This window comes from Petromyzon marinus, unplaced genomic scaffold (genome assembly GCF_048934315.1).
Source record: "Petromyzon marinus isolate PM22_M1 ecotype Great Lakes invasive population unplaced genomic scaffold, UKy_Petmar_22M1.pri1.0 PM_G_Scaffold_34, whole genome shotgun sequence".
NCBI classification, from domain to species: Eukaryota; Metazoa; Chordata; class Hyperoartia; order Petromyzontiformes; family Petromyzontidae; genus Petromyzon; species Petromyzon marinus.
In genome coordinates this window covers 941,877-953,932 of record NW_027422917.1, presented here as the reverse complement: position 1 = coordinate 953,932, position 12,056 = coordinate 941,877, and the positions used below count along the sequence as shown (strand labels likewise).

Here is a 12,056-nt window from a genome sequence, read left to right as displayed (position 1 = left end):
CCCACAGACTCACACAGAGACCCACAGACTCACAGAGACCCACAGATTCATCACACAGAGACCCACAGACTTGCATAAAGACCCACAGACTCACACAGAGACCCACAGACTCACAGAGACCCACAGACCAATCACACAGAGACGCATACACTCACACAGAGACTCACAGACTCACACAGACCCACAGACTCATCACACAGAGACCCACAGACTTGCATAAAGACCCACAGACTCACAGAGACCCACAGACTCATCACACAGAGACCCACAGACTCACACAGAGACCCACAGACTCACAGAGACCCACAGACTCATCACACAGAGACGCATAGACTCACACAGAGACCCACAGACTCACACAGACCCACAGACTCATCACACAGAGACCCACAGACTTGCATAAAGACCCACAGACTCACAGAGACCCACAGACTCACACAGAGACCCACAGACTCACAGAGACCCACAGACTCATCACACAGAGACCCACAGACTCACACAGAGACCCACAGACTCACACAGAGACCCACAGACTCACAGAGACCCACAGACGCATCACACAGAGACGCATACACTCACACAGAGACCCACAGACTCACACAGACCCACAGACTCATCACACAGAGACCCACAGACTTGCATAAAGACCCACAGACTCACTGAGACCGACAGACTCACACAGAGACCCACAGACTCACAGAGACCCACAAACTCATCACACAGAGACGCATAGACTCACTCAGAGACCCACAGACTCACACAGACCCACAGATTCATCACACAGAGACCCACAGACTCATCACACAGAGACCCACAGACTTGCATAAAGACCCACAGACTCACAGAGACCCACAGACTCACAGAGACCCACAGACTCATCACACAGAGACCCACAGACTCACTCAGAGACCCACAGACTCACACAGACCCACAGACTCATCACACAGAGACCCACAGACTTGCATAAAGTCCCACAGACTCAAAGACACCCACAGACTCACACAGAGACCCACAGACTCACACAGAGATGCACAGACTCACAGAGACCCACAGACTCATCACACAGAGACGCATAGACTCACTCAGAGACCCACAGACTCACACAGACCCACAGACTCATCACACAGAGACCCACAGACTCATCACACAGAGACCCACAGACTTGCATAAAGACCCACAGACTCAAAGACACCCACAGACTCACACAGAGACCCACAGACTCACAGAGACCCACAGACTCATCACACAGAGACGCATAGACTCACATAGAGGAGTCTCGTCCTAACGCAGTGGCTGTGTGGCTGTCGGCACCACAGGACAGCACGGGGATGAAGCTGTGGAAGCAGCGTTGGTTCGTGCTGTCCGACTTCTGCCTGTTCTACTACAAAGGTGAGTGGTGCACTCTGACCCCTGACTTCTCACCCCGAGCCCTCACCATCTCGTTACCCCGGTTACTTGTGACGTGCCGGGAGCCGAGTCGCCACGAGTGGGCGGGCCCGGTCGCTCCGCCGTCGTGCCGTCGCTGGGGCCTCGATGTCCGACGTTCCGCCCCGTGCCACGGGAGCTCCCTGGCAACGGGCTCGCTGTCCCCCCCCCCTGCCCTCCCAACCATGCTGACTCTGCCCCCCCCCACCCGCCCCGTGGCCGCCTGCCGTGGGGGAGCGCAGACAACAAGGAGGAGGGTGTCCTGGGCAGCATCTCCCTGCCCAGCTTCCAGGTGAATCCGGTGGAAGCCGACGATAAAATCAACCGCAAGTTCGCCTTCAAGGTACGGTGGGCAAGCGAGTGGGCCTAGCGGGCGGGCCTGGCGGGCGGGGCCTAGCGGGCGGGCCTGGCGGTGCGGCGTGTAAACATCGCCACTGGGGAGACGAAGACGGCCGGGCGTGGTGCCAGCCACCCACACCCTCGTCGTGTGCCGGGATGCCCCCTTCCGCTCGCACGCGGGGGGCCCACGGCGCCGGGTCACCGCCGCTCACTCGCGTCACCGACCGTCGCGGTGAAGTACGGTCACCGAGACAACGACCGCGGCACGTGGGAGGTGGCAGTGGGGGGGGGGAGCCTTTCATCCCGCGGCGGATTGACGAACGCCCGCACATTCTCGTTTTTGTGATTGTCATCACAACAATAATATTCACCATCGTTTTAAGTGGCCGCTGGTCACGTGTGCTTTGTGTTCTCGGATGCGACATGACGTGAATGTCCAGCGTGCTCGTCGTTGCACGGGGGGGGGGGTTGTTTTTATTATTTTTTTTCGGCTCGCTAACTTTTTGACTGCCCGCCCACTAACGGATTTCCCTGCCGCGCGCTCACTAACGCCCTGCTCAGGTGGGCAGGGGTGGGGGCCTCGGGTGGAGGGTGCGGGGGGTGCGACCGCTTGCCCGCTACGCCGCTCACGCTGTCCCCTCGCTCACGTAGAAGGCGTGATGTGTGACGTACTAGCGTGTGTGCGCGAGTGTGTGGTATTAACGTGTGCGTGTGTGTGTGGTATTAACCGCAGTAATCACCACGCACCATCTGCTTCGTTCAAAGTGGACGTTGAGAAATTCTGGATAGCTCCATCACCCCCACCCCACGCCACACGTCTAGACTGTTCTAACGATTGGCGTTACAGTTTGCTCGCAAAGCGACGCTGCGTCTCGACGCACGTGGTAGTAACGGCACGGCCACCGAGGCGACGTCGGTTTGCACCCCCCCCCTCCGTGCACTTTCAGAAATTACCTTTCCTGCACGGTCTCCGTGCCGCAGCCGGCTGCTGCAGCTGCTACGCCCCGTACAGCGCGCGAGTTTGAGAAACCGCCGCTGTGCGGTGAGACGGTGCGGGGGGGTCTGGGTGCGATGCGGGGACTGGGTGCGATGCGGGGACTGGGTGTGATGCGCGTGGCTGCTTGTGCGTGCGTCGCCGTCGTCAATGTGTTCCCCCCCCCCCCGTGCCGCGTGACCCCCTGGGAACTCTGGGAACGCCTCTTCCTCCTCTCCGTGCCTCTCTGGGTGTCTTCTCGGTTGGACCGTCGCTCCTTTCACTCCGACCTCGCGAGCCGCTCGCTCGCAAGGCGGCTTCGCTCGCCGGACAAAGGTACGCGCCCGCATGGCTGGGCTCGGGGTCGCGAGGATTTGGGGATGGACGGGGGGGGGGGTTCTTGCCGCGTTTTGTTTTTAGCCCAAAACAGCTCCTCGGCTTTTCAGATAAAAATTTCCGTGCGGTCGCCATGGGGCGTTGGATCTCGGGAGTGGTTCTGGGACGCCTCCTTCCTCGTGGCGTTCTCCGGACACGCCTAGGCGCTTTCCGCGGTGGGCTCCTGCTGGCAGATGCCGCTCTCTCTCGTCTCCAAAGGAGTTCAAAAACCGGCGACGATTTTTTTTCAAAAGCGGAAATTATTGACGTTGCCGTACATCGATTAAAAAATAAATGAAACCCTTATAAGACGTGGGGGAAAGCCTATGGGAGAAAATACTCGCGTCGAATTTTCTTTTTATAAGACGAGCTGACCTGCACGTCGTCGCACGGGGCTAAACAATAAAAAATGCAAAGCTACTCGAGAGGAAGCTGTTGGCCAATCAGGTCGGGGGGCAGGGACCCTCCTGAGGAATGGAGTTTCGGAGACTCGCTGGGCCCAAGGCTTTCCAGAGCGGTGAAGTATGGCCAAACAACCCCCGTGGCTGACACGGCATGAGGAGGGCTTCATCCGGCAGTGGATTGGCAAAACGAGGAGTAGATGACAATGGCTATTTTAATGGGCTTTCATTGATGAATCGATGACATTAATGAATATTTATTTACGATGTAATTTTGGTGCTCTGGAAAGCCTCACTTGTATGCGAACAAATACGCACTTGTGTACACGCGTGCGATGTCTGTGTTCGTGCACGCACACGCATTCACGCAAAGTATGTATTTTTTTAATCTCATAAGTTAAATGCCAGACGAATACAACTGCAACAGTGAAGTTACACTTCGCCGTTACTTCGAATGCATCAAAGCAATGCAGGCAAAAACGGGAAATACAATCGCGACGGAGTTCACGACGTAAAGTCCGGCCGGGTTATAATGCAGCTGACCGGATTATAATGCAGCTGACTGGGTTATAACGTAGCTGACTGGGTTATAATGCAGCTGACTGGGTTATAATCCAGTTGACTGGGTTATAATGCAGCTGACTGGGTTATAACGCAGCTGACTGGGTTATAACGCAGCTGACTGGGTTATAATGCAGCTGGTCGGGTTATAATGCAGCTGACTGGGTTATAATGCAGCTGACTGGGTTATAATGCAGCTGACCTGCGTGCGTGCCTGCGTGCCTGCCTGCCTGCCTGCGTGCGTGCGTGCCCACCTCCTCTGTTCTCCCCCCCCCCTCCCTCCACAGGCTGGGCCTCCGAGCCAGAGGCACGAGAAGCCGGCGGGGGGTGGGGGGGGGCGCCACTTGACTCGTGTGCCGTGGCAGGCGCGGCACGCTGGCATGCGCACCTACTACTTCGCCGCCGACTCGCTGGAGGAAATGCACGTGTGGATGAAGGCGATGGCGCAGGCGTCGCAGCTGCAGATGGAGATCCCGCAGGGGTGAGACACCTCCTCCCCTCCAACCCCCCCTCGTGCGTTTGCGCGCGCGTGCGTGTGCGTTGAACGCAACGTACGTAGCCAGCCGTGCTAATCGGAGGTGCGGGGGAAGGACAGCAACCTATACACAAAGAGGAGTTCTCAAGAATTTAGTTTGTCAATCTAGATGATGATGATGATTTAAAATTGCGTAGCTCCAGCGGCTCCAGCGGCTTCCCAATATCGGATGGTAGCGTGGCACAGGGTGGCGCAGGGTGGCGCAGGGTGGCACAGGGTGTACACCGCCCGGCACGTACACCGCCTGGGAGTTCACAGCGACGTGGCCACAAACAATAGCTCAACGAAGTGGACATTTCTCGCAAGCCATACACTCTAAACCATCGATTTAGGTGACAAACCTTGCTCAATGTCGGTTGGCTGGTGGGTTCAACGCCATATTTATATCAGTTTAACGCGTAGGCTCTTAGGTTGACTCAGTAATCCCCCCCCCCCCCACTTTGCGCAAGAGCGCAGAAGTGTGGTCACCACATCTACGCCTCTATATAAGGAACGTAGCAGGTGGAGGACTTCTCCACAAATTTGGCTGTCGCCTGATGAATCTGGTTGTATTTACTGGTGAAACGTCACGGTACTCAGACTGTAAATGTTGTGGCTTGGCTCTCCAACACACAACCGGTGTGCTGTACTAGTACACTACACTATACACTACATTATACACTACACTACATTATACATTACACGACTATACACTACACTATACACTACATTATACACTACATACTAGTGCTGTACTAGTGACGAATTGGCCACGTTCTGTTTACGTGACAACCCTTACTAGTTGGCTGTGCCGGGTGGTTGTGGGTTTTAATGACACAACATCTACACATTTACGCGATCTAAACCAAGAAAAAAACCTGGGTTATCGATTCTAAATGTGGAGAAGAATCCACGTGACCCACGGAAGAGAGAGTCGGGATTGAACCCACGACCTCCCGCGTACCAGGCGAGGTAGTCAACATCTCCCAGCCACCGCGGCGTCTCACACGATCTGATCCCAACGCCAGCAACGGCGGTGGCGGCGGCGATGGCGGGGGCAACCGCTCACGCGGGCGAGCGGCGGCGGCGGAGGAGGAGGAGGCGGGGGGGCAGGTGCTCGTCGACGGGCTCCGTGGGGCGCCGGGAGATGTCGCGGCGCCGGCCCGGTGGAGGCCGCCGCGCTCCGACGAAGACGACGAACGGGGGGGCGGCCCTCGTGGCGATGTGGAGATCGTGACGGAGGAGGGGCCGGCTCGCTCGCGGGCCGGCACGGACGACGACGACGACGCTGCGGCGGCAGCCGTGGCCGCGGAGGAGCTCCGGCGGCAGCTGCGCGACGGCGATGGCGAGAGGGGGGCGGCCGCGGAGCGGCGGGACGGCGACGAGAGGTTCGACCCGTCAGCGGGCCCAGGCCGAACGACCGCGGAGGCCGCCGATCGCCCCACCGCCGGCGCCGCGATCTTACGGCCGGAAGCGGCGGCGAAGTCCGGCGTGGTTCTACGTCACCCGAACCAGCAGCAGCAGCAGCAGCCGCAGCAACCGCTGCAGCTGCAGCTGCGCCTGCAGCGGCACAGCATGGACGGGATGGGGCTTGTCGGCAGCAGCAGCAGCCTGTCGGCGCTCAACCAGGACGAGTTTGGCTACGGGGCGGCTGGCGGCGCCGGCGAGGGCCACCGGGCGGCGGCGGCGCTGGAGAGGCAGACGCGTGACTCCACGGTGCAGCTGGAGCAGTGGATGATGCGGTCGCTGAAGGAGAAGAACGAGAGAGACCGCTTGAGGTGAGGGAGACGCCGGGGTGCGGTTGGGGGGGGTAGAGGAGGGGTGGGGGGGGAGCAGCTCAAAGATTGGTGACAGGGAGTGAAGGAGGAGGGGGGGGGGTGAAGATGGGAGGTGGAGGGAAGGAGGTGGAGGGGAGGAGGTGGAGAATGGTTAGAGACGAGATGGGGGGGATGGCCACGCGTGGCTGTGAACCCTGCGGGCCGCAGCGGTGAGGCGTCGCTGTGAAACCTCGAGCAAGGAACGGGCCCTGACCCCCTCCATCCTCCTCCTCCCCTCTCCTCCCCCCCCCCTCTCCCTCCTCCCCCCCCGTAGCATCGCGTCCACCCAGACGCTGCCCAGGTCCATGCCCAGCTACCGCCAGTCGCTGGTGGTGGTGGTGGGCGCCCCCGGGGGGGTGGACGTGGCGGCGGCCGCCCCGGGGGCGCGCCGGCAACGCGCCGCCGAGTTCAGCCACGGCCACGGAGCGCGGGTACGGCTGCCCCCCCCCCCCACACACACGTATGGCGCTGTCTGTCGGGCTTTCTGTCTATTGGGCTGTCTGTCTATCGGGCTGTCTAACTGTCTGGCTGTCTGTCAGTCTGTCTGTCGGGCTGTCTGTCTATCGGGCTGTCTGTCTATCGGGTTGTCTGTCAGGCTGTCTGTCTATCGGGCTGTCTGTCTATCGGGCTGTCTGTCTATCAGGCTGTCTGTCAGGCTGTCTGTCTATCGGGCTGTCTGTCTTTCGGGCTGTCTAACTGTCTGGCTGTCTGTCAGGCTGTCTGTCTATCGGGCTGTCTGTCTATTGGGCTGTCTGTCTATCGGGCTGTCTGTCAGGCTGTCTGTCTATCGGGCTGTCTGTCTTTCGGGCTGTCTGTCTATCGGGCTGTCTGTCAGGCTGTCTGTCTATCGGGCTGTCTGTCTTTCGGGCTGTCTAACTGTCTGGCTGTCTGTCAGGCTGTCTGTCTATCGGGCTGTCTGTCTTTCGGGCTGTCTAACTGTCTGGCTGTCTGTCAGGCTGTCTGTCTATCGGGCTGTCTGTCTATCGGGCTGTCTGACTGTCTGGCTGTCTTTCCCTACGGTCTCGCAGTGCACGCAGACGCTGGATAGGAGGCCCACACCGTCCATGGTGCACACGTCCACCCCGCAGTCCACCCCGCAGTCCACCCCACCCAGCCTGCAGGGCCGCACGGTGAAACACACGCCGCTCACCCCCACGCTCACCCTCGCCGCTCACCCCCACGCTCACCCTCCCCACTCACCCTCCCCGCTCACCCCCACGCTCACTCCCGCGCTCACCCTCGCCGCTCACCCTCGCCGCTCACCCCCATGCTCACCCTCCCCACTCACCCTCCCCGCTCACCCCCACGCTCACCCCCACGCTCACCCTCGCCGCTCACCCCCACCCTCACCCTCCCCACTCACCCCCATGCCCCCCCACCCTTCGCAAAAGAAGTTCAACGGACATTGACCTCTTGACCTCTTGACCTTTCCTTCCGACGGCGAGTCAAACCGCTCTCGCCCCGCCCGACTGCTGCGCCACCCGGTGGCCGTCTGGTCGGTGCGTCCACGGCAATCCCGCTATCGGGGTGGACAACGCCGGTGCAATGGTAACGGGGTGGCGGCCGATGTTGCTCCGTTTGTGCGGCGATGGTGGTGTTGATGATGCTGACGCGACGACGATGATGATGGCAGCGACGACGGTGATGGCGGTGGTTAGGCACAACCTGAGGAGCTGACCCTGCTGCTCATCCAGCTGCAGAGAAACCAGGCGGTGCTGGCCGAAGCGAGGGACCGCACGGGGGGGGGGGGGGAGGGGTCACGAGGTCACGCGGGAGGTCACGGGGCCACCGGGGGGTCACACAGGGGTCACACTGGGAGTCATGGGGAGTCACGGAGGGTCACAGGCGGGTCTCCAGGTCACACGATGGGGTCACAGGGTCACACGGGGGTCTTGGGGGATCGGAGGTCACGGGGGGCGTGGGGATGGGGTGCCACATCGGAACGAGGACGGCTGACACGGTAGCGGCACGCTAGCCACGTGCTCGACACGCACACAAGATGCAAGATCGATTCACTGCCTCTGCGCTAGACACATGCTTAGTACTTTATATATTATAGACACGTGCTCGATTCTCTGTACTCTAAGACACATGCTTAATACTTTATATATTATAGACACGTGCCCAATTCTCTGTACTCTAGACACATGCTTAATACTTTATATATTATAGACACGTGCCCAATTCTCTGTACTCTAAGACACATGCTTAATACTTTATATATTATAGACACGTGCCCAATTCTCTGTACTCTAAGACACATGCTTAATACTTTATATATTATAGACACGTGCCCGATTCTCTGTACTCTAGACACACGCTTAGTACTTTATATATTATAGACACGTGCCCGATTCTCTGTACTCTAGACACATGCTTAGCACTATATACTCAAGACACACGCTACCCACACATAATACATGCCCCACTCACAACACATGCTCTACCCCTTACATCATATTTCACACACACACACTACCCAAAACACACACACACACACACCACCCTGCCATCCTCCCACACACCACCACCCACCACTCTCACCACACTCCCTGGCCACGCTCACCGCGCTCGCCATCCCGTGTCTTTGCTGTGCCACCCACGACTCCCCCGTGCCCCGCTGCCTTCGCAGTCGTTGGCACCGCCACTGCACCTGCAAAGGAACCTGCGCTTGATTGAGAGCCAGGTGAGGCAGTATGGCATCATCCTCACCAGCATCCTCACCAGCATCCTCACCACCACCACCACCATCCTCACCACCACCAGCATCAACCTCACCACCATCCTCACCACCACCATCATCCTCACCACCACCAGCATCATCCTCACCACCACCACCAGCATCATCCTCACCACCATCCTCACCACCACCATCATCCTCACCACCACCACCACCACCAATATCATCCTCACCACCACCAGCATCATCCTCACCACCATCCTCACCACGACCATCATCCTCACCACCACCACCATCATCATCCTCACCACCACCACCATCATCATCTCTCACCTGCATGGCCCCCACCGTCTCCACGGTTGCAGCCAGTACCCCCCCCCAGCCCCCCATCCATCGCCCCCCAGCCCCATCGTCATCTCGTTACCCGCACGGTGCCCCCTCGTCCCGTGCCTCGTCACGGACCTCGTCACGTACCTCTTCAAGTGCCGTAACACCAACCCCCCCCCCTGCCCCCCCCCCCCCCCCGTTCCCCCTGCCCGGTAGCTCCCCAGTAGCCCAGCGGCGTAGTTGTCGGTGGCGTGTGCGGGGCGGGCCGACCGCGGGATAGAGAGGGGGGGGGGAGCCCCACGTGGTCAGACAGCGGGAGCAAACGTCGCGAGTGCTGCAGGCGGTGCAGTCGTACCGTTGGTGAGGCCCAGGTGCCAGGCTGACGAAGGGAGGAAGAGAAGAGGTTGGTGGAGGGGGGTCCACGCCACCTGCGCCGCTACGCCACTCGGGGGCCCATCGCATGCCTGACGTCGCGTTGCTGAGGTCGCGTTATCCTTTTACCCCGTCGTTTAGTTACCCCCCCCCCGCCCCACGTCACGAGAGGGTCACGAACGGCGGGGTCGCGGAAGCTCGATCGCGCCGCCGCCCCCCGCCGGGTCTGGCTGGATTGGAAAATAATTTCACTGGAGGGGTAGGGGGAGAGACAATGGCGGCCGGGCATGGTGGCGGTGGTAGTGCCGGCCACCCACCCACCCGGCTCGTGCGCCACAGTGCCGGCCTTCGCAGGCGCCGCTGCAGCTGCTCGCTAGCGGCGCTCGCCCCAGCGCCCTCGTTGAGGCTGCATGCTGCCGAAATCGTGGTGTTATCGGCAAGCGCGGAAAAATATTCGGCGACAAATGAAACCTCCCCCACCAATCCCCTGGGGGATGGGAAATCCCTCAGCCAGGAAAACATCGTGGCACGAAGTGGGGATGACCCTGCTGAGGCTGCGGTGCCTCAAATATTGGAAGAAGTCACCCCCTGTGAGTGGCTGGCTGAGGTGCCATCTGTTGAGGAAGTACTGAAGGCGATCCGGAGTCTGAGACTAGGAAAGACAGCGGGCAGAGATGATCTCCCAAGCGAAATGCTGAGGGAGGGTGGCGTTTGTGCACAGACTGCCCTATATGACATCATAACAACAGTCTGGACCACTGGACGGGTTCCGCAGGATTGGAAGGATGCCCTGGCGGTCCCCCTCTTTAAGAAGGGGGACCGCACAGATTGTAACAACTACAGGGGCATCTCACTCCTCAGTGTGCCAGGAAAGGTCCTGGCAAGAATTATTCAACATGGCCTTGCCAGGCACGCTGAGGAGAGGCTTGCAGAGCCCCAGTGCGGTTTCAGGAAAGGGCGGTCCTGCACAGATGCCATATTTTCTGTCCGTCTGTTACATCAGAGGTGTAGGGAATTCCAACAAGACCTACATCTCTGCTTTATTGACCTGGTCAAGGCCTATGATACCATCAGTAGACCTGGGCTCTGGGTTGTTCTTCGTGCTTTTGGAGTCCCTGACCCTCTGCTCACGATCATTAAGGACCTTCATGATGTTGAGCGGGCGCGGGTAAAACTACGTGGCCGGGAGTCAGAGCCATTCTCTGTACACCTTGGGGTGCGACAGGGATGTCCTCTGGCTCCCTTATTATTTAACATCTATTTTGACCACGTAGTTCGTGAAGCCTTCAATAGCTGTACCGGGGGAATTTCCATTTGGTACAGATATAATGGGAGGCTGATCGATGCCCGGGTGCGGTCAAGGGATGGCTCCCTATTGCTCAACCACGTTATGTATGCCGATGATTTGGTAATAGCTGCTCATTCAGAGGAGGAGTTGGAGACGCTGCTGCTGAATCTGGAGTGTGCCACTATAAGAGGTGGGGCCTTACCATCAGCCCAACCAAAACTTCCTGGGTATTTTGTACCATCGGACACTCCACCCCCACAACTCCCAATCGGTGATGGGGCAGTTGTGGAGAGAGTGGAGAGTTTCCCATACCTGGGCTGTGTGCTTATGACCGGCTCCAGTTTAACAGCAGAGGTCTTACTCCGAATCTTTCGAGCGGCTATATCTTTTCATCGGTTGCGTAACGCTGTGTGGAAGCTACCTGGTCTGTCGCTCCACACTAAGCTTCAGGTCTTCTCGGCCACAGTCATTCCTTCCCTTCTCTATGCTTGCGAAACGTGGACCCCCCTAATGGCACATTTTCGCTGGTTTGCCTGCTTACGATCCATCCTGGGTTTAACCAGGCTGGATTGTGTGAGGAGCTCACAAATCCTTGAAAGATCTGGACAAGGTCCCATTGGTGAGCTCCTCCAGCAGGCAAGGCTGCGTTGGCTGGGTCATGTAGCCCGCATGCCCAGCCTCCGCTTGCCTAAACAGCTTTTGTTTGGCCGGATCGAGGGGGCTAAACGGGCGCGGCACGGGCTAGAGAAGACATGGAGTGATGTGGTACAGGAGGACGTGGAGCTGAGTGGACTTGCCGATTACTGGTACCAGCGGTGTCAAGATCGGCCTCTGTGGAGGAGGCTCGTGAAGGACGCTACTGGGCAGTTGGAGGCAGTCGCCCTCCAACAACAACGGAGGGCGGAGGAGCGACGCTCACAACAACGAGCGGAGCGCTGGGTGGCTAAAGCATAACAGTTTGGCTAATAGGGGGCACAGGTGGTG

At 58.9% G+C, this 12,056-nt stretch overlaps 1 protein-coding gene across 1 annotated transcript; it reads left to right on the top strand.

Moving 5' to 3' along the window:
* Positions 1-1,318: 1,318 nt before the first annotated feature.
* Positions 1,319-4,562, top strand: LOC142915728 (pleckstrin homology domain-containing family A member 5-like). Its single transcript, XM_076061424.1, has 3 exons — positions 1,319-1,389; positions 1,668-1,768; positions 4,440-4,562. Exons 1-3 carry the CDS (start codon positions 1,329-1,331, stop codon positions 4,557-4,559), a joined length of 282 nt encoding a protein of 93 aa, XP_075917539.1. The 5' UTR covers positions 1,319-1,328; the 3' UTR covers positions 4,560-4,562.
* The last annotated feature ends 7,494 nt before the right edge of the window (positions 4,563-12,056 follow it).

Bases quoted from the DNA above. Each gene is read 5' to 3' on its own strand.
- LOC142915728 (XM_076061424.1), top strand. From the start codon at position 1,329: ATGAAGCTGTGGAAGCAGCGTTGGTTCGTGCTGTCCGACTTCTGCCTG. The intron at 1,390-1,667 runs GTGAGTGGTGCA...GGGGGAGCGCAG, and splicing joins CTGCCTGTTCTACTACAAAG to ACAACAAGGAGGAGGGTGTC. The intron at 1,769-4,439 runs GTACGGTGGGCA...GTGCCGTGGCAG, and splicing joins ACCGCAAGTTCGCCTTCAAG to GCGCGGCACGCTGGCATGCG.